The following is a 20,778-nucleotide window of genomic DNA, read 5'->3' on the forward strand; positions in this document are numbered from 1 at the left end:
CAGTGATTTTAATTCTGTTGCACTGGATTTGGTTGCTGAATGCGCCCCCATTTCACTCTTGTGTGGTCCGAGACTGGGTGGTGTGAGAAAGCAGGCTGGGGTCACGTATTAACCCCTGTCACCAGGGTGAGGGCCGTGGTGCCTTGCGGCGTGGGGGAGACCAAGTCATGCTGGCGGGAGACGCGGAATAGGATCTTGCTTTGGGGAGCTCTGTTTCTTAACCGCCTTAATGCTCAGCCATGTCGCCGGCTCCAGCTGCAGCCCAGGCTTCTGTGCCGGTCTCCCTGTTTGACCTCAAGGCGGATACTCCGGTCCTTCAGGGCCTGCGCTTGGTGAGCCACGCTCTCGGGGAGGCTCTGTCCCAGGCTCTGCAGATTTCCTGTCCAGGTATCTGGGAAGCTTTGGGGTGGACCCGTGAGGGACGTGACAGGGCTCTTTGGAGCTTATTGCTCCTTCAGGGAACACATTCTTATTGGTGTTTCCCAGCTTAGGAGCCCTTGTTGACATCTTCTTCTACTGGATAAAATGTATCAACCCCGAACTGCAGAGTGTTTGTTTTTTACTTTTCTTTTTAAGCTGAAGTTTGTGTATGTGTTTCTTAACTGTTATGAATTTAAGGCAACATTTGTAAGTGTAAAATTAAAGTCTATATTTTGGTCAAAAAAAAAAATTCACTCGATCTCTGAATTTCTAGAACAGCCTCCTGAATTGTCTCCAAACAAATCTCTTGCCAGTTTATGCCTCATCACGTTACCACCACTGCCTGCAAAAACACTTCAAAATTCCTTGACATAGTCCAAATTTAACTATTCCAATCAAATCATTCCTTCTTGCTGAATATAAAACAACTTACTCTTGGTTTCATACAGCCTTAGTTTGGCTGTTTCTCTTGTACCTTTTTAAAAAACAAACTGCACACTGTAATTGGAACTATAAGCTGTATGTAAGCTAAAAAAGTGGCATTTGGGAAGTGAATTTTGCACAGTTAAAAAGAATTTTAAGCTTACCAGAAATCATTTTCTAGGATTTCTCTAAACAATCCCTTTGGTTAATTTACATACAATGTTTGATTTATATTCATTTTATGTACATCTTTTCAGAAGCATATTTACTGTATAAAGTGATTGCTGTGCTATTCGCTTCATTATTACTAGATTGTAAATTCCTTGAAGGCAAGGACATGCCATCTCTTTTTGTATCCTCCTCTGCTTTGTGTATCAGACACTGAATGTAATCCTAGATACTGTGGATTTGGGCTCCTTTTCTACCTCTGTTTACCCTCCCCTTATTTAGGTTCAGGGGAGAGAATAAGCCCAGAAAGAAAACCACTCCAGGGTCCTCTGGATATTTCAGATAAGTTGTTTTGTTCAACCTGTGACCAGACCTTCCAGAACCACCAGGAACAGGTAAAAGACCAGGTACAGAGCTAAATGGTGGAGGCAAAGGTGTAATGGTGGGTGGGGAGAGGTAGACATTTGTCTTTAATGAATAAAGTTCCATGTTTTAACTAAGAAAATTAGTGTTACCTGGTCATACTTCCTAGAGTTCTGTTAGAGGTCTTGGATACCATAAAAGGCCAGGCTGGGGCATGCTTTCACACTGTGCTTCCTTCTTTGCCTCCTACTAGAGGGAACATTATAAGCTTGACTGGCATCGGTTTAACTTAAAGCAGCATCTCAAGGACAAGTCTGTCCTGTCTGCCCTGGACTTTGAAAAGCAGAGCTCCACAGGTGATGACTGTTGGGAGACCTGTGTGGGGATAGGTCGTGCGGATGGAGAAAGACCCCAGTTTAGGAGCTTGAGGAAAGGTCAAAGATGGGGCACCAAACTTGCGTATTTCATGTTGTTCTCAGGAGATCTTTCCAGCATCTCAGGATCAGAAGACTCAGACTCAGCCAGTGAGGAGGACTTGCAGATACTGGATGAGGAGAGGGCTGAGTTTGAGAAGCCTAACTGACCCCGAGGCTTCCGCCCCCATCGGGTTCTTTTCCAAAACGCCCAGGGCCAGTTTCTTTATGCCTATTGCTGTGTCCTAGGCCCTCGCCAGGCAAGTGCCAGCACAGGTTGTGCGGTCAACTCCAGCCTTCTGTACACTCAGCCTCGATTTTCCCTCAGCACAGTCCATGTCTCACTTCTTTCCTTCCTTCCTGTTGGGGGTGGGTATCACACTTGACAGCACAGTCTTGGATTGAACTGGCTTGAATCTTAGAAGGGTCAAGTATAATGGAATTAAGTTTGGAAATAGACCAATCTAGGTCTGAATTGTGGTTCTACCACTTGATCTTGACTACCTCCACAAGACTCAAATTTTCTTATTTGTAAAATGGAGACAAATAAGTTGTATTAAAAGAGATGAAGCATGTGAAGCACTTAGCAGTGGCACTAATTTCTTGCTGTCAGTAACTGCCACAGATAACGTTTGTGCTGCTCCTCCGTCATCCAGGTGCCCCCAGAAGAATCAGAACTGCTGCTACGGAACCTGCAAAGTGGAGGCCCCAGGGACTGCCTGGTGCTCATGGCTGCCGCTGGGCACTTTGCTGGTGCTGTTTTCCAAGGGTGAGAGGGTGCTGCATGGGGTAAGGATGGAATGGATCCTGGTAGCCTGGGAGTACCAGCTGGTTTCCAGTACTGAGTCTGTGCTGTCTACAGACAAGAAGTGTTGACACACAAAACTTTTCACTGCTGCACAGTGCGGGCCAAGTGGGGCACAGCCCAGGGGCTTCGGGATGCCCACGGTGCGGCTTCCCGCTCTGCTGGAGCCAACCTGAGGCGCTACGGTGAAGACATGCTATATGAGGTGAGTTAAGTGTCCAGATCTGGTGCTCCTCTAATCCACACTTTCTCCCTCTCAACTGATTAAATGTTACAGTAGGGAGGCTGGCTCCTGTATCCTCCATCTTGGTTATTTTTGCGTAGATGAAGGTAGAATGGGGTGAATGCCCAGGAGTCTTAGTCCTGTCATTCTCCCTCCATTTTCTTTCTTTCTTTCTTTTTGGCTGCATTGGGTCTTCATTGCTGCATGCGGGCTTTCTCTAGTTGCGGTGAGCAGGGGCTACTCTTTCTTGCTGTACACAGGCTTCTCATTGCGGTGGCTTCTCGTTTCAGAACACGGGCTCTAGGCATTTGGGCTTCAGTAGCTGTGGCACGAGGGCTGTAGAGTGTAGCCTCAGTAGTTTTGGTGCACGGGCTTAGTTGCTCCGCGGCATGTGGGATCTTCCCAGACCAGGGCTCAAACCCGTGTCCCCTGCACCGGCAAGTGGATTCTTAACCACTATGCCACCAGGGAAGCCCCCTCCATTATCTTCTACCTCCCACTCCCTACACATGACCTGTGGGCCATTTTTTGGTTGGAGATTTAAAAGTAGCAAGTGAAGAGATGCAGGGCTGAGTTACTTTCTTCTCTAGGATGTTCGTGACCTGCTGGCAGGGCCAGACTGGCCTAAGGTGCTGGAGAAAGCTGGGACCATACTGATGCGTTCACCCAGCTCTGGCCGGTCCTTGTTCTTTGGAGGCCATGAGGCTCCCCTGCAACGTGGGGATCCCTGACTTTGGGATATCCCCCTCGCTACCCGCAGACCCACCTTCCAAGAGCTACAGCGTGTGCTCCATAAGCTGACCACCTTGCATGTCCATGGTGAGCCTTCTGTCCAGATCCGCAGACTCCCTAGACCTTCCCGTACCTCCCAGCCCGAGCCTCGGCTTCTCATTTGTGCATCCAGGTGGTTTTCTAGCCCTCGTACTGCAGTCCGATGGCATCTTCATTGAGAGAAACCTGGGTTGGCTTCTCCTCAGCTAAATTTGAGAACCATCTTTTGTTTTATGGCAGGAGAAGACCCCCGGGAGACAGTTGGGTTGGATTTACCTCAGACACACTGGAAGACAGTGAGAGAGAGGAAGCCCACTGAGGGAGGAAGAAAGGTCTGCAGTGATGAACATGAGGCACTCGGGCGGAATGAGGAAGCTCCCAAACAGGGTTTGAGCACCATCTGGCAATTGTCAAATCTCTCTCGGGGTCTGTCCTAGAACTGCAGTGGCAAATTCCCTACTGTCATAACTTACTCACTTCCCTATTTATAGGTAAACCCTTACATACCACACACACACACACACACACACACACACACACACACAGGTCTGTTTATAGTGTGGGGTATGTGGTAGCAATTACACATTTTGTGACTTTTCCAAATCGATCATCTCTTTTGTTCATTGACGTATCTCTAGTACTTTGAAAAGTCTTAGCATGAAGTCGGTGCTTGAATGGGTGCTGTGTGGATCTTACATAATTTACCTGTCTTCTTGGATGCCCTGGTTTTGGGCTAAGGGCTGTTTGCCTCGCTGCAGACTGTTGGCCTGCATGGCTGTCACTGCTCGTGCTTTTCTCTGTTGTGCACCACCCTAAGGCTGTCATGGGAATGTCCAGGGACTCTTGTGCCTGCATAGCTGCTTCTGGGCCTGTCCTTGTCTGGGCTGCAAGCCTCATTTCTGCATGTGATACTAATGGCTTCAGCTCTTGATGGGCTACTTTATCTTGGGTGACAAAATACAAACAATTTTATTTCAAGTGATCTGGATTATCTCTGTACATTCTTACGCATCTGGGGCAGCCCACAATCTTCTACCCTCTGCTTATTCCTTAGATGGATCTAACAAGCAAATTTTTCCCTAGGTTCAGAGTCAGAGGGAGAGGATGGCTCCCAGGTAGAGTTGGAGCTAGCAGAGGTGACACTGGGGACACTGGATCTTCGTGAATTTGAGGTATTGCCCAAGCAGAGGAGGAGAAAAAGGAATAAGAGGGAGAGAAACCAAGACCTGGAGGCTGGGGCGCAAATGACTCTTTCCCAGCAACCTCAAGAAAATGAGGCCTTTTCAGAGTCAGCCCCTTTGGGGCCTTCCCCAGATGAGGCCAAGTACCCTGGTCAGCCAGAGCTCTGGGATGTGCTTTTGGCCGCTTGCCGAGCTGGAGATGGGGGATGCTGAAGCTCCGGCTAGCTGCCAGCCCCCTAGACCCTGGAGTTCTGTCTCTGCTCAGTGCCCCCTTGGGCTCTGGTGGCTTCACCCTCTTGAACGCAGCTGCCACAGCTGGGAGAGGCTCAGTAAGTAAGGGCCCTCGTGCCGACCCCTCCTGACGATGATCTTGGCACCAGCTACTTGGAAGTATTTCCCCTGGTCTGCTTGGGTGATGTTGAACTCATTTTTGGCGTTTTTGCACCTAGGGACTCCCGGACGCAGCCACCGTACACAGCTGCAGCTGACAAATCAACACGTGATGAGTTCTGGAGGTTCATGGAGAAGAATCCAGGTGCTTATGATTACAGCAAAGCTCAGGTCAGCTGGAAGAGGAAGCAGCAGAGTGGGAAGGCATCAGAGATCCTGGCTAGACGTTTTTTATTTTCTTACGGTTTTACCAAGGATAGTTTATATAGGTCTTAGCTTATACCTCCCCGGAAATCCTCCTGCTACCAGGGCCACTGACAGCGGAAATGGAGGTGCGGCAGGCCACTCAGAAAAGGGAGCGGAAGGCAGCCCGGAGGCCCCGGGAGGAGCGGCCCCGGGAGGAGCGGCCGGAGCAGAAGTGGGAGCCAGAGAGTAGCGGAGATTTGCTGCCCTCAGAGACTGAGAGAAGGTGAGGCTGGAGGTTCTTTCTTCCCCAGCAACACTTCCTTAGAGGTCTGATCCAGCGTGCAGCATCACTTCTTGGGTACCCTCTCCACCACTGGGGCCTTGTGCTTAACACAACCTCTCTTCCCCTCAGGGAGCTCTGGCTGCAGAGCGCCGACCGCCTGCCCATTTGGGAGCCCCTACCCCTCAGGTCGCCGACCCTGCCATCATCAACGTTCGGTACGTACAGGGGGTGGGCGTGAGCGGGTAGGTTGTGATGAGTTAGAGGCCATTCTGGACAAGTAGAATGCGTGCCCGCTCAGTGTTCAGAAAGGCTGTTGAGGGGATTTGAGATGCTCTGGGAACCTTTGGAATAAAAACAGAAGTGGCAGGAGGAGGGATAGGGAAGGCTTGGATTAGAAAGTTTCTGGGATACCTCTCCAGCCATTTTTCTTCCTCTTGTTCAGATGCCACTGGAGCTGTGGGACATCCCTCCAAGGCCTCATATTGCCTTTCACTACTTTGACTTCTTTCCACTCCACATGCTGCCTCCAGGATCATCGCTGTCGGGCTGGGAAGCCCTCTTCCTGATCTCTTACAGCTCCACCTGGGGCCAACTCTAGCCTCTGAGAGGGCACATACACACTGGCCCTAGGTTTCTTCTTCCCCATGAAACCAGAGTATTTGGAAGATTGGGGTGAGGGACATTCAGGAACCAGGGCAAAGACAGGGCCATAAAGGTGTGTGGAGCTGGTACTGTCTCTGGAATTTTAATCACAATAAAGTTTGGCAAGGAAACTGCACTTGTACTTATATTCAGACCTGTGGCCTTTGTTTCCTTATGGTCACCATGGCTAGCACCAAGGGATCCTGCCAACTCCATGTCCCAGGTCCAAGGGTTACCTTTCTTTCAGTGCCCACTTAACTCCATTGGTTCAGAGGCACTTTCAGCTGAGAGGGAATAGATGTATGTCTTATGCGTAGTATTATTGAGGATAGGCCTATCCAGGAATTGGATTTGGGGCTGAAGGGGCACATTTTCTAGCTCCAGCAACGTGATTTTGTTGAGGGCTCCCCTAGGAAACAGCAGGGGTCTTGGCACGTAGAGGGTCTGTTGTGGCCCCCTTTTTGTCCAGTAGCGGCCCAGGTTAAACCCATTGATCCAGACTTGGCCCTGGGGAGGAGGAAGGAGAGGAATATAAAGGATCAGCTCTCAAAGGGGTAGAATTATCTCCTTTGGGGTTTCTAATCAAAGGAATAATTTCTGCTCTCCCTCCTGCCATGATTTTCCTCTCTTACCACCCTACTCCCCAGCCCCACCCTCACTGTCAGCAATACCTTGGTCCATCCAGGCAGAAAGAGAAATGTGTCCCCGCCTGAGTCTAAAATTGGGAAGGTTGTAGAGTAGAAGGTGGGGCCAGAGGGATTTTGAGGATGTGAGCTTTTCAGCAGCGGGTTGGGAAACCACCACTTTACAAGATTATCAACTTTCAGAGGAAACATCAGCCATTGGATAAGGACTGTTTGCCCCAGAATTGGTGGCTCCAATAGGCCCTGTGAAGAAGGCAAATGAAAATTCATCATTCTCTAAGTTCTAAGGCCAAACAATCCCTACTCAAGCCCTGGGATGCAACTAGTGGCCATGTCCAGATCCCCACAAGCTGCTACTTTGCTGCCTAAGCCCTAAGGACATAGCTCTTGTTTATCTTCCGTTAGGCCCCTATCTTTCCAAGGGAGTTCGGTCAATAAGAATATTGGGGGGTGGGAATTCCCTGGTGGTCCAGTGGTTAAGACTCTGCACTCCCAATGCAGGGGGCCTGGGTTCAATCCCTGGTCAGGGAACTAGATCCCGCATGCCACAACTAAAGATTCTGCATGCTGCAACTAAAAAAGATCCCACGTGCCGCAACAAAGATCCCACATGCAGCAAGTAAGGCCTGGCGCAGCCAAATAAATAAATAATTTTAAAAATGAAATTAAAAAAAGAGTATGGGGGCAAGGGAGTGGGCATAGCTAGCTCACCTTGAAGTCACTGCTGTTAGACCCGAAACTGAGCCTCCCCATGTTCTCCAGCAAGACATCCAGTTTGGCCCCCTTTTTCCCCATCAAAAATAGGTTGTGTTTCATGTTTCGTTCCAAAACACCCTGAAACACCTGTGGATAAGAGTATCTGTGAAAGGGAGGAGCTCAGCATCTAGCCTGTGGGCCACCACACAGGAAGCCACATTAGGACACTGATTTAGAGGGCAAAGAGAATGTAGCCCTTCTGTCACTTATTCATTCATAATGGAACCTTGTCCTTAGTCAAACTCTTCCTCATCCCAGCTTATCCCCTCAAGTGTGAGCAGGCAGTGGGAAAAGGTAGATATGGGAAATTGAAGACTAAAGTGTGCTGGGGAGGAGAGGAAATGGGCTCAGAGAGAGCCTGGTATTAGGTTCTCACCCCATCTACCATCACGTAGGCACGGTCATGGACTCCATTGTTTGGCACCCAGAATTGTGTTGGTTCAGAAACAGTATGGGTCAGATAGGTCCGGTACAACATATACCCATGGTCCTGGGTGTGTAAGAATAAGTTTATAAGCTGTGCTGAGAGATAAGAAAGGATACTGTGGGGAAGATGCGTAGCTGAGGGAACCCTTGGTATAGCTGTTGCCATACCCACCGGATGGGGGATTGTGCTTTACCTGGTTGACAGCCTCAAAGGTCATTGGCAGGATTGAACGGATGGGCCCTTGGGGGCATAGGAAGTCCAGAAAAGCCAGCAAATTCCCATCCTGTTAGAATAAGGGGAGAGTATCAGAATATGAGGGAACTTTCAGAATAGAGGGTAGGACAGGCTGGGCTATTTAGAGAATAAAGGGGTAGAATTAGAGAGTAATGGGGAGAAGCTTACCAGGTGTAGGCTCAAAGGTCCAAGCATCATCTTGGGGCTGGGGGGAGGTAAAGGTCCCAAGGGAACTTCCTGGAACTGAGCCCCAATTCTCTCAGGAGCCATAGGAAAACCACACAAAGAACCCCTATTCCAAGACCCTAGTGCAGGGTTCTTAACTGGGGGTCCAGGGAAGGGCTTCAGGGGTCATGAAGATTCTGTAATTCTACACATATTTGTGTGTATCTCCCCAGGGAATCCCATTTGGGTGGGTGAGACATGCTGCCATAGGGTGCTCAGAGGGCTCTCTGGCCCAGACAACAACCACTGATTTATGGGATCCCTTTACAAACAACTTGGGTACTCCCTCCCCCCAAATTAATAAAAGCGTTTGGTGCTTAATGAAGTGGTAGGGCACCTTGCTGATGACATTTCGAATAGCAAAAAGCTTAGGTGTGGGGTCCCCTGCTTCAGATATGGGTGCATCGTAGTCGTAGCTGGTAGTAATTGGAAGAAAGCGTCCCTTCATATCAGCACCTGGTCAAACCAATTGAATTAATTCAATATATCTCTCAGGTGATAGGCACTAAGCAAAGAGATGCATGCAGAGAATTTTGCTATCAGAAGGGGCAGCAGTGGCCATATCCAGCTTCTAGAATCCTAATCCATGCAGCCCGCAGATTCTAATTCCTTGCTGCCTCCCTGCTGCCACCCCAGGGACCATCTGGACTCACCATTCCAGTATCCAAAGTTGGTACCTCCATGGAACATGTACCTAAAGTAGGGGAGAGCAGGGGGAAAGGTAAAAGCTGACCCACTGAATCTTAACCTTCATCCCCAGCACCCAGTTACAGATTCATGCTGGCCCCGGTGTCTCCAGTTACATGTTCACACTGGCTCCCAACTTTAGCATGTTCTCTAGTCCTTTGGTTACAGCTGGTACGGAGCGTGTGGAGTGATTCTGGCCCCAGTAATCCAGCCAGCCTGTGTAGTACTCAGAGTTCACCTACAGCATGAAGTGAAAGGAGCTGTGAGCCAGATGGGAACCGAGCTCAACCCGTTTCTCACGCTGACACCTGCTTTGATTGCCCTCCCCTCTGGCTCCTCACCAATGGCCCACGGGGTTCATACTTCCGAAGCAGGGCAAAGATTTTGGTCATGTTGTCAGCTGCAGAAAGGAGGCAAAGGTGAAAGATAAGAAACATGGAACAGGTGCCCCTTCCCCAGACTTCACTCCGAACCCTTGCTCAGGAGACCTGGGCCAAAATCTATAGTGGTATAGAGTCCCTCGAGGGAGCCACATTTGAGGCCTTCAGGGCCGTCTGTGGTGAAGAGCAAGATCTTGTCTCCAAGCAGTGCACGGAAGAGCCCAGCCAGGTGTCTCATGTAGCTCATGTCGCAGGCCCTGTAGCTACCGTATTCATTCTCCACCTGCCAGGGGAAAGGAAAAGTGGAGGTCAGCTGTGAGGTGGAGAAATTAAGGACACCAGCACCTCCTTCCCCTAGCCCAGTCAACTTTCCACTCGTACCTGAATGCTAATGATGTTGCCCCCATTGTGGTAGAGCCATGGATGTATCTTGGGCAGCAAGACCTTGAACCAGGAGTCCACTGCGGCAAGGAAATCTAAAGGAAGGGGCAGTGCTCTGCTCAGCAGGGCGCCACCACCTCTGCAGCCCCCACCCCTAGCACCAGTGCTAACAACTTCAGTGCTGCCTGAACTCTGGGCTGCACTTTGCATCCCACTTGTCCACAGCTGTGTCTGGGAAGCAGTGACTTGTCAGGAGAATCTCTGAACCCTAAGCACTTGTATAGTTGCATGGCAATGAAATTTGAGCATAGGAAACAGCAGTATTTCTTGTAAATTCATTTTTTTAATGTAAGAAAAATGTTAAAACACATCACATGGAGCTGTTATTATGTAATCATTATATACTTGAGATTGCTATGAAGTAGCACGGGAGTTTACAAAAGTGTAGAATATCTGACCTGCACACTGATGTAACTGACAGTCCAGGAGATTTAAGTCATCAAATGAAAGATCATTATATTAGGTATCATGCCTTAAATTCTCAACTCCTATTGGTGATTTCTGTTGACTCACCCTCCGAAGACTCATGCATGACCCCTGCCTCCTTACCTAAGCAATTCCAACTCAGGCTTCAGGTCTTAAATTTCACTTCCCCAAGAAAACCTCTGATATCCTAGATGAGGGTAGATCCCCCTGTTACACACTCTCACATCACCTCATACTTCCCTTTCGAGTGCTTAACAAATTATAATTAACATTTATTTCTGTAATTGTTTCCTGTGGCCTCCCCCACTAGTGAGCAGGAACCTTGTCTGTCAGGTTCATTTGCTGCATCCCTGTCATTGAGGACAATGCTTAGCAGATAGCAGACTCTCAAAGGTGGAGTCCACGAAAGATGTTTTAGAGGGTATTTTTATATTCTTAAAACATTTAATTCCTTTACGTTTTGTGCTCTGTATAAAGGAGGCCCAGGTTGTTTTGCCTCCTTTAATCCAAGCATACATTAACTCTCATTCAGCAGGTATTTATGGGTGCTCACTATGCACTAAGCAGTGTTCTAGGTGTTAGGGATACAGAATGGAACAAAATGGACAAAGATCTCTGTCCTTGTGGAATTTCCTTTCCAGTGAGGGAGGCAGTGAATTAAATAATCAGGTAAAATATGTAGTGTGTTAATGCCAAGGAGAAAAAATTAAGCAGGGAAGGAGGATATAAAATGGTGGGGCGAAGGGAGCTTAAATTTTAGAGGGTGGCCCAGGGAAGGCGTCAGCGAGGTCATTCTGCAGGAAAATAGAGGCAGTACCACGTGCAAAGGCCTCAAGACAGGAACAGCAGAGAAGCCAGCATGAACAATGGGGAGAAGAGTGGATGTCAGGGGGGTGACTGGGCCAATTAGGTAGGACCTAATAGACCATTTTAAGGAATCCATGGTTCGTATTCTGAATGAGTTGAGAACCTATTGGAGAGGTTTAGACAGAGAAATGACATGATCTAAAATATATATTTAAAGTTATATTTTAAGAGGATCACACTGACTGCTGACTGCTGAATTAAGAATAGACTACATGGGGGAGGGGCAAAGAAGGGAAACCAGTTAGGAAGGTATTAAAGTAATCCAGCTGAGAGAGGTGGTTTGGACCAGGGTGGTGGCAATGGGGGCGATGAAAAGTAATTGAATTCAACATATTTGAGGGTGAAGCTGACAGGATTTTCTGACGGACTGAATGAGGGGCCTCAGAGAAAGACAGGTGTGAAAAATTCTACCACAGTGTTTAGCCCGATCGATTGGAAAAATGGACTTGCCATTAACTGAGACAGGGAGAGTGTATGACTAGCTGGTTGGGAAGGAACTTAGTTGTATCAGTATGCCTTCTAGACCTCCAGATGCAGAAGTCAAGTAGGCACAGTTGGATATATGGTTTTGGAAGCCAAGGGAAGGTCCTGACTGGAGATATATATTTCAGAATCATTAGCTATCAGATGGAATTTAAAGCCATGCAAATGAATGAGATCATAAAGGGAGTAAATATATATGGAAAAGAGAAGTGTCCAAGGACTGAGCCCTGACACACCCCAGCATTTAGTGGAAAGGGAAATGGAGAAGGATCAGTAAGAGACTGAGAAGGAGTGGTCGGAAAGATTGTAGGGGGAGGGGCAGGGACCAAATAAGTGTGGTGTCATGGAAACGGTGAGAAGAGTATTTCAAAGGACAAAGTGATCAACTGGGCTGAATGCTGCTGACTGGTCAAGGGGGATAAGATCTGCGACATCGTCATGGATTCAGCAATGAAGACGTCACTGGTTTTCTTGAGAAAAACAGACTGTATGTTGTTTTCCCATCAATACTTTATCATTTTAAATGTATTTCATAGTCAGTTGAGTTTCGGAAATGCTATAAGTGGCATAAAGCTCTCCAGCACCCTAAGAAGTGAAACAGCACCTGGAGAGTCCCCAGCAGATATAAGGAATTTTGACCTTTTTAAAACAGTAAACTTTTTAAAAGGTGTAAAGCAGATAGAATCATTCCCTGCTCTAATGACTTCCTACTTGCACCTGAAATGAAATCCAAATGCTTGAAATATTGGGCATCTCATCTTTTCTTTCTCATGCTCTTTCCCTAAGCGATGTCTCACTATGCATGGATTTAAATGCCATCTTTACACCAATGACTCCCAAATTTATACCTCTAGCTCAGACCTTCTAAGCTCCACATTCACACATCCTATTGCTTACTTAATATCCTCCCTTGAGTGATAAAAATTTAACATGACCAGAACAGAACCATTGTTTCTTCCCCAAAAGTTGTTCTTTTGCCACCCCTTGTCTTCTCTATCTTCCCTAAGTCAATAAATGGCACCACCATCTTGACTGGCCAGAAACTTGATTCCTTTCTTTCCTCATCCTACCCACACTGTCCCCACCCCTCCCCCTCTCATCAAAATCTGTCAATAGAGTCCTGGTGATTTTTATCTCCAACCTATAGCTCAGTTCTGCCCTCTTCTTTCTATTTCCACCACTATCACAGTCCAGGAGCCATCATCTCTCTCCTCAGCTACAATCATAGTCTCCCAGTTAAGTTTCTCCACCACTACCCTTGCTCCCCTCAATCCATTTTCCACATCCAGGCTAATGTAATCTAAAAACAAATCAGATAATTCTGGTTAAACTCTTTCAATGACTTTCTACTGTGCTTATAATAAAATGCAAACCCCTTACAGTGGCCTGTAAGATCCTGCATTAACAGTCCCTATCTATCTACAATTTCTTGTCATACTATTCTCCCTTACCCACTGTGCTCCAGGCATTCTGGCCTCAACCATGCCATGTTCTTTCCTATCTCTGGGCCTTAAAAGATACCATATCCGGGAACTCCTGGCGGTCCAGTGGTTAGGACTTCGCACTTTCACTGCCGAGGGCCCATTCAATCCCTGGTCTGGGAACTAAGATCCTACAAGCCCTGAGGCGCGGCCAAAAATAAATGAATTCATTTAAAAAAAATACATCATTCCCTCTACCTGGTCGTTCTCACCTCACTCTTCACATGGCCGGTGTTTTCCCTTCCCTAGAGTAACTGAAATGTCCTCTTCTCAGGAAAGCCTTTTCTGGCCTTCCTACCTAAAAGAGGCCCTGTTATTCACTATCTCAACTCCTTGTCTATTTTCTTGTGTAGTATTTTTAAATAATCTTGTAAGTTTGGGGTTTTTTAAAATTAATGTTTCTTCCAGACTGGGTCTGTCTGGTTCCTCAGTTTCTAGCATTCTGCTGGGCATGATGAAAACGGTAAATATTTGAATGAATGATCTCTGTTTTGGGCGCTCAAATGACCCATTTTATTGTTGTTCTTTGCTTTTTTCTGTGTCAAGTCTTTTTTTCTTAACTCACCTGGATCTGAGGTTCTCAGATGAATTTTAGGTTTTCGAAGCAACCAGGCTGGGAGACCCCCCTGAGACAAACATAAAGACAACAGAGAAGTGAGTGGGGGACTTCCCTCGTGCCGCAGCTGTTAAGAATCCACCTGCCAATGCAGGGGACAGGGGTTTGAGCCCTGGTCCAGGAAGATCCTACATGCTGCAGAGCAACTAAGCCCGTGCACCACAACTACTGAGCCTGCATGCCACAACTACTGAAGCCTGTGCGACTAGAGCCCGTGCTCCACAACAAGACAAGCCATCGCAATGAGAAGCCTGCACACCACAAAGAAAAGTAGCCCCGCTCACTGCAACTAGAGAAAGCCTGTGCAGCAAAGAAGCCCCAACGCAGCCAAAAAAAAAAAAAAGTGACCGGGCTTTGTTGTCTGGGAGTGGAGTAGGGGAGGTAAGAAGGGAGGAAGTTGAGTATAGTGATGGAAGTGACCCTAGAGTGGGGGCAGATGCGAGTAGTCTGGGAACCGCACTTGGGAGGCTTTGCTTCTATCCATTCTCCAACTAACTCACCATCTCCCACTCTGCACAGATGTAAGGTCCTGGTCTCAGTATGACCAACAGGTTCGCTAAAGTTGCCTCTTTCAGAAATGCAAAGAGGTCATGGCTGGCATTAAAGTTATAGACCCCAGGCTCTGGCTCGTGGTAGTTCCAGGGCACATAACTGAGAAAGGAAGAGGTTAACAAGGGCCCAAGGCAGGGAGATGCTGGGGAGACCTATGGGCTCAGGCCTTGCAGGGAATCTCCAGGAAGCTGTTGGAAGGAGGTCCTGGCCCACCCTTTCCCACCCTTGAATGGGAGGCCCTGGAGCTAGAACCCCTCTCATACACAGCCAGTCTTCCTGTCCTGATCCCCTTCTTAAGGGGGTAGTAGGAAGAGTAAATCCCACCCTTCCACGGCTCTTGGGAGCACTTCTTACAGCTGTACGGCGTTGAGGCCACTCAGTCGCATCTTGAAAAGCCGGTCCGCCCAAAGCACCCGCGGTACCCGAAAGTAGTGCAGGCTGCCGGACACGTAGCGGAACGGGGCCCCGTCCAGGAGGAATCTGTCATGATCCCGATCCACTACAAACGACCGAGTGTCTGCCTGCAAGGGGAGAGACGGTGCTCAGCAGTGGTCTGGAGTTGGGAGTCAGCGTCTGCCAAGAGCAGAGGAGGTGGAACTAGCCCTTCCCAGTATTCTGTGGTTTTCACTTTCGTTCTCTCCTCCGCCAGATCTGACCCCGTCTCCCCGCACCCAGCCGGGTGGTTCAATACCCTCATCCTACCTGGGTCAGCAGCAGCGTCAGGAGTGGCGGCAGCAGGGAGGGAAGGCAGAGCATCTTCTTGGGAGCCATGGCGCTTTCGGGGCTCTTCTTGTCAGAGACGGTGGTCCGACCGTCACGTGGCGGATTCCTGGGAGGGAACCTCAGCGAGCCAGTGGGCGGAGACCACCTCAAGTTGCCAGGCGAATTAGTCTGGACTTTGTCTACAGCCTGCAGCTACCCGTTACTCTACTAGTTTGTAAAATCCTCTACATCTTGCTACTCAAAGTGCAGTTCTTGCGCCAGCTTCACCAGCATCACCTGGGAGCTTGTTAGAAATGCAGAGTCTCAGATCCTACCTCAAACCTATAGAATCAGATTTTGTATTCTGACAAGTTTTCCAGGTGCTCCTAAGCAAACTCAAGATTGAGAAGCAGGGATTTCCCTGGTGGTCCAGTGGGTAAGACTCTGTGCTCCCAATGCACTAGATCCCACATGCCACAACTAAGAGCCCACATGCCACAACTAAGAGCCCACATGCCACAACTAAGACCAGCGCAGCCAAATAAATAAAGATTGAGAAGCAGTGCTCTACTACAATGAGCCCCCTGAGGGTGGGGAGAGTCTTATCCATCCTGAATCCTCTGCTTCTATCACAGGGCCTGGCACATAGCAGGTTAAATCTAGATGAATGTCAGAAACAGGTTCAGAACCAAGGGAAACCAGAGGAAAGGGGGTGGGGGGAGGGCCAGATTACAAGAGGGATTTTTTTCCTGGAGAGTCCTTTGCTGCTTCAACAAAAGAGACCATCTAGGCCATCCTATTTTCTTTGGATGTGCACCCTTTTCCAATTTATCCCTGCCTGCTTAGGCAAGAGACGTCAAGGACAACTGCTTGGTTCCAAGGCTTGGGAATTTGTGAATTTCCATTACACCTGCCTTCACAGTCCAAAGCCTGGGATGTGAGGACCAGGATAATTATTATTATTAATTTCTGCTTATTGACACTGCTGAGGGCTATGTGTCAAATACTGTGCTAAGCACTTTACCTCATTTAATCTTCAAACAACTCTATGAGGCAGATGATTATCATTCCCATTTTACTGATGAGGAAATTGAAGGATACAAATATTAAGTAGCCTGTTCAATGTCACACAACTAGTTTAGTAGAGCTGGGATTTCAACAAGGCCTCACAGTTCCATGCACTTAACCTTAGGTACTATTATACCTATTTTACAGTGAGGGAAAGTGAGCCTCCCAGAGGTTAAGTAACTTGTCCAGGTCACACAGCTAATAGGCTATTAAGACAGGATTCAGACCCTAGTCTGACTCAAGAGCCTGAGCTCTTAACCACTGAGATTATGGTAATGGGATACAGGCCAGAGCCCTCAAGGTTGTACTGATCAGAGCTCCAGGGGTCCAGGCCGCTAGCACCCGCCCCTCTCAGCATCCACCTCGGGCTGGACCGTAGCTGGCTACCCAGTGCGCGGGAGGTATGACGCCTCCTACCTCTGGCATTGGGAGATGGAGGTCCTGGGGGACCTCGGGCCGAGCCCGGTTTTGCTCCCCTTTGGCGTAGATGCCTGCGTCTTGACCCCTACTGAAGGCCAGGTGTTGAACCCTCACTCGGGTCCTGGGACCAGTTCTCCCCCAGGCCTGGCCAGCCCCTGGCCTCTCAGCTCCACGCCCCCACATCGTCTGGGTGCCTAGAGGTTGCTAGGATACTGCGGGCCGTTACACAGGCGCGGGCTGATGACGTAACCGCTGCTTCCGGTCCCTGGCGCTTCCCTCCAGCCAAAGCCAGGTGAGTGGGGAGTCCAGGCTGGCCCACGGTGGGCTCTGCAAGTGGTGGGTCCGGGCCTCGCACCTCCCCCCCGGAACCCCCCCATGACCTGCCTTTGCGGCCCAACGGGCGTGGGAGTGGGAGCCGCCTAAAGGTGGGCCGGGGTTGGAGGAAGTGGCCTGGGAGTCGCCGCGGGGCACCTGACCCCAGCCTTCTTGGAGCCGGCATTGCCAGGGCCCGTTTTCTCTAGGTTCCGAGATCTGGCCCTGAGCGCTCCACGTTGCCACTTTAGGGGTCTTCTGGATTGTGCCCGGCCAGCGACCCTGCCGTTCTTTTCCTTCCAGCATGATCCGCTGGACCCCCAGCAACTTGACTGAAAGAGACCCCTCAACCTGGACGAACCCTTTGGCAGCCCCAGACCGTCCTTGAGGAGGATGACTGAGACACTATGGGCCACGCGCTTTGTGTCTGCTCTCGGGGAAGTGTCATCATTGACAATAAGCGCTACCTCTTCATCCAGAAACTGGGGGAGGGGTGAGTGTTTGGAAATCATTTAACTAGTCCCTAGGGTTATGGTGTTTGAAGGACAGCAGTCTGCACATGATAGGGGCACAAAAGTTTTATCCCTAGCCTCTGATTCACCTGACAGAGCCCAGCTACGTGGTGGTCAAGAAAGTGGATTGCGGAGCCAGGCTTCCTAGATTCACCATGTATGGCCTTGATAAGCCGTAGTTTCATGTGCCTTTTGGAGCTAATTATGCTTTACTTGCAGGGCTGTGAGGACTAAACCAGATACTGCGTATCAAATGTCTCCCCTACGGCCTGGTTCATAGCACTTGATAAATGTTGACTATTATTTATTTAATATTTATTGAGCATCTGTCCCGTGCAGAGCCCTGCATTAAGATCATAGCACCTAAAAGGTGACTCTGTCCCTGCTCTTGAGCTCAAAGTGTAATAATCTTCAGACTTCTTTTTAGAGCCACACCTTGGGAGGGTTGCTACTAAATGGGAAAGACACCACCCCGCCCCACCCTTCTCCCCAGGGAATTCCTCCCAAGCAGTGTGGGAGATGACCATGATCCTTCACTGACCCCTTTGGCCCACAGTGGGTTCAGCTATGTGGACCTAGTGGAGGGGTTACACGATGGACAGTTCTACGCCCTGAAGCGAATCCTGTGTCATGAGCAGCAGGACCAGGAGGAGGCCCAACGAGAAGCAGACATGCATCGCCTCTTCCATCACCCCAACATCCTTCGCCTTGCGGCTTATTGTCTGAAGGAGCGAGGCACTAAACATGAGGCCTGGCTGCTGCTACCCTTCTTCAAGGTCAGAAAGTCTCCTGGCTATGGAGGGGGTTGCAACAGAGCCACCTGCCAAGGTCTGTGTGAGCAGTCAAGCGCGTTGGGAAGCAGAGACCATGTTCTGGTTTGACTACTTCAGATTTGGGGTTTAAGGAACCCAGATGGGGCTGTGGGGGTTGTGGTGAAATGGTTGATAGGCTTTGACATAGGGAAGGACTCAGGCTCAAGGAGCGGAGGCTAATAAAACATCAACTGTGGGGAAACTTGTTTTGCAGAGAGGTACGCTATGGGACGAGATAGAACAGCTGAAGGACAAAGGCAGCTTCTTGACTGAAGAGCAAATCCTTCGGCTGCTGCTGAGTATCTGCAGAGGCCTTGAGGCTATTCACGCCAAGGGTTATGCCCACAGGTCAGTGGGAGGCTCCTGTGTACCTGCTGGGCAGAAAGGAAGAGCCTCATCAAGAGAAATGAGAGGTCTCTGCGCTCTTCCCAAAGAACAGCCCCCATGATTCTTTGGCCCCCCCACTAGGATTCCAGCCTTCCTGTCCAAGGACTCTCATGGTTCATTTCCACTTTCCTGCAGGGACCTGAAACCCACCAATATCTTGCTTGGAGATGAGGGGCAGCCAGTTTTAATGGACTTGGGTTCCATGAGTCAAGCATGCATCCATGTGGAGGGCTCCCGCCAGGCTCTGACCCTCCAGGTAAGAGTCTCTAGGTTCCTTTGCCCACCTGTTCCCCATCCTCAACCCCTTCTGGTGCGTGCCCCAATTTGGTCACATGACCATGACCTGTGCCCCACTTTTGAGCTCTGGGGCCACTGTTCCAGGACTGGGCAGCCCAGCGGTGCACCATCTCCTACCGGGCCCCGGAGCTCTTTTCCGTGCAGAGCCACTGTGTCATCGATGAGCGGACTGATGTCTGGGTGAGGAGCACGTGGGTGGGAGTCGGGGTGGGAAGGAGTGCTGCTCTGTACCTACTGGGGAGTAGAACAGGTCTTTGGTTTCTAGCGCATGGGGCCCCAGGAGCCACGTATGTCCTCACCCCACCTCGACTTTCTTCCTGGAAACTGTCACTGACACTGTACTCAGTTGCTCAGGAAGTGGTACAATCCCGCCCCTTGAACAGGATGAGTACAGCTAACTGTCAGGGCTGAAGGCAGTGGCTAAGCACAGGGTGCAGAGGCCTCCAGCTAACTCGCAGTTTCTCTGGGCCCTGGTGGTGTCATGTGACTGAAGTCAGCATATTGTAGTTTCCTTTCACTACAGAATTAAGCGGAGCGATATCACCTCCATTGGTCCTCTTCCAAGGAATAACCAAGTTATGCTTAGTCCCTAGGCTGTGTGCTATATGCCATGATGTTTGGGGAAGGCCCTTATGACATGGTGTTCCAGAAGGGTGACAGTGTGGCCCTTGCTGTGCAGAACCAACTAAGCATCCCGCAGAGCCCCAGGTGAGCAATGAAGGGGGCAGCAAGCAGTTCAGACTCCTCCCAGCTGTTTGTGGGGCTGGAGCTGTAGCACAGGGGATGGCTGCCCTCATCACCCTGCCCTCCTCCTTCTACAGGCATTCTTCAGCCTTGCGGCAGCTGCTGACCTTAATGATGACTGTGGACCCCCAGCAGCGCCCTCATATTCCTTTCCTCCTGACTCAGTTGGAGGCACTGCAGCCCCCAGTTCAGAGCCAGCACACTACCCAAATCTGAACAAACCTGTGGCCATGTTGAGAAGGTGGCCCCTGTGCCTTGGGAAGAAGCTCCCATCCCTTAGTGGAATCTCCATCCCTTCTACCCAGGACAGCTCTCTTGTAGTTGGGGGCAGCTGGGGGGTGGGGACAGTCAGCTCCGTCTTCTGTCTCTGATTCTGCTCTCTTGCGCCCAAGAGCAACAACTGGACTGGGGGTCTGACTGGGTAGCGGGGGGTGAGGGTGGGGGATGGGGAAAGGGGAACTGATAGAATCTGGTAAAGGCTCTGAGCAGGACTGCTGAGCTTACATCATGATCTGCCTCCAAATCTGGGAGCAGGAAAATGTATGAATAGAAGAATAAAGTGAAAGTAGCTTGGTGTGATCTTAGTTTCATTGTGCCTGGAGTGAGAGAAGAGGTGCAGGGGGCCAAAAGTCTAGTTTCCATTTCCAAGGGACAGCCTGGAGAGAAGAGGAACTGGCGTAGTGTCAAGAATGGCATGACTTCATCATTCCACGTACGGAGGCAGGTGTGCCTACCTTAGATCTGGCTGATTGGTGGTGGGCAGTTCTTCTCCTAGCTTGTCTTATTCAGAAACTTCAAGATGCTCTGGTTTGAGCTGGCTTCTATCCCAAGAACTGTGACCAGGGCTGCCTTAAGCACCCTCGACTCATACTTTCATTTCTTCATTCCCAGGGCTGGGTAGCTTAGTCAGAGCGGCCCAGCTGGCTTTCCAGGCAAGGGCTTCTGGGTGGAGACACCTGAGGAGTCTTTGGGACAGCTACATAACTGGTCTCCAGCCTCTGCCTGGGGGCAAGGGGAGTGGAGGTGGCAGCCATGTC

General features: G+C 49.6%; 3 protein-coding genes and 1 non-coding gene across 12 annotated transcripts; 3 read left to right on the forward strand and 1 right to left on the reverse strand.

Moving 5' to 3' along the window:
- Positions 1-148: 148 nt before the first annotated feature.
- ANKZF1 (ankyrin repeat and zinc finger peptidyl tRNA hydrolase 1) lies at positions 149-6,404 on the forward strand. The gene is given in 15 exon segments (XM_067026932.1): positions 149-387; positions 1,294-1,418; positions 1,628-1,730; positions 1,854-2,047; positions 2,444-2,556; positions 2,650-2,797; positions 3,406-3,634; positions 3,827-3,973; positions 4,670-4,966; positions 4,969-5,100; positions 5,159-5,329; positions 5,461-5,589; positions 5,592-5,626; positions 5,756-5,841; positions 6,069-6,404. Coding segments are annotated over 15 exon segments (2,181 nt in total). The 5' UTR covers positions 149-239; the 3' UTR covers positions 6,193-6,404.
- Positions 4,534-16,948, reverse strand: GLB1L (galactosidase beta 1 like). Of its 8 annotated transcripts, none has more exons than XM_059055554.2 (17): positions 16,675-16,883; positions 15,190-15,316; positions 14,842-15,008; positions 14,436-14,586; positions 13,885-13,945; positions 10,003-10,097; positions 9,730-9,904; positions 9,583-9,641; positions 9,358-9,479; positions 9,208-9,248; positions 8,892-9,010; positions 8,498-8,572; positions 8,289-8,378; positions 8,045-8,158; positions 7,624-7,755; positions 6,940-7,155; positions 4,538-6,775 (listed from the first exon to the last, which is right to left on the reverse strand). In XM_059055554.2, the coding sequence occupies exons 2-17, from the start codon at positions 15,256-15,258 to the stop codon at positions 6,512-6,514; spliced, it is 1,950 nt and encodes a 649-aa protein (XP_058911537.1). In that variant the 5' UTR covers positions 15,259-15,316; positions 16,675-16,883; the 3' UTR covers positions 4,538-6,511. The 8 variants fall into 8 exon arrangements, with proteins under 8 accessions (XP_058911538.1, XP_058911537.1, XP_066883020.1 ...); XM_067026919.1 differs by having other exon boundaries at positions 8,498-8,671; XM_059055555.2 differs by lacking the exon at positions 8,045-8,158 and having other exon boundaries at positions 4,534-6,775.
- On the forward strand, positions 7,371-7,443 carry TRNAG-CCC (transfer RNA glycine (anticodon CCC)). Its single transcript has one exon. It is a non-coding gene; the product is annotated as a tRNA-Gly (tRNA).
- STK16 (serine/threonine kinase 16) lies at positions 16,899-20,320 on the forward strand. Of its 2 annotated transcripts, XM_059055566.2 has the most exons (8): positions 16,899-16,969; positions 17,293-17,482; positions 18,058-18,277; positions 18,528-18,661; positions 18,836-18,956; positions 19,082-19,177; positions 19,584-19,705; positions 19,819-20,320. In XM_059055566.2, exons 2-8 carry the CDS (start codon positions 17,397-17,399, stop codon positions 19,955-19,957), a joined length of 918 nt encoding a protein of 305 aa, XP_058911549.1. In that variant the 5' UTR covers positions 16,899-16,969; positions 17,293-17,396; the 3' UTR covers positions 19,958-20,320. The 2 variants fall into 2 exon arrangements, with proteins under 2 accessions (XP_058911549.1, XP_058911551.1); XM_059055568.2 differs by lacking the exon at positions 19,082-19,177 and having other exon boundaries at positions 16,902-16,969.
- Positions 20,321-20,778: the final 458 nt, after the last annotated feature.

The sequence above is a fragment of the Kogia breviceps genome, chromosome 2 (assembly GCF_026419965.1).
Source record: "Kogia breviceps isolate mKogBre1 chromosome 2, mKogBre1 haplotype 1, whole genome shotgun sequence".
Lineage (NCBI taxonomy): Eukaryota > Metazoa > Chordata > Mammalia > Artiodactyla > Physeteridae > Kogia > Kogia breviceps.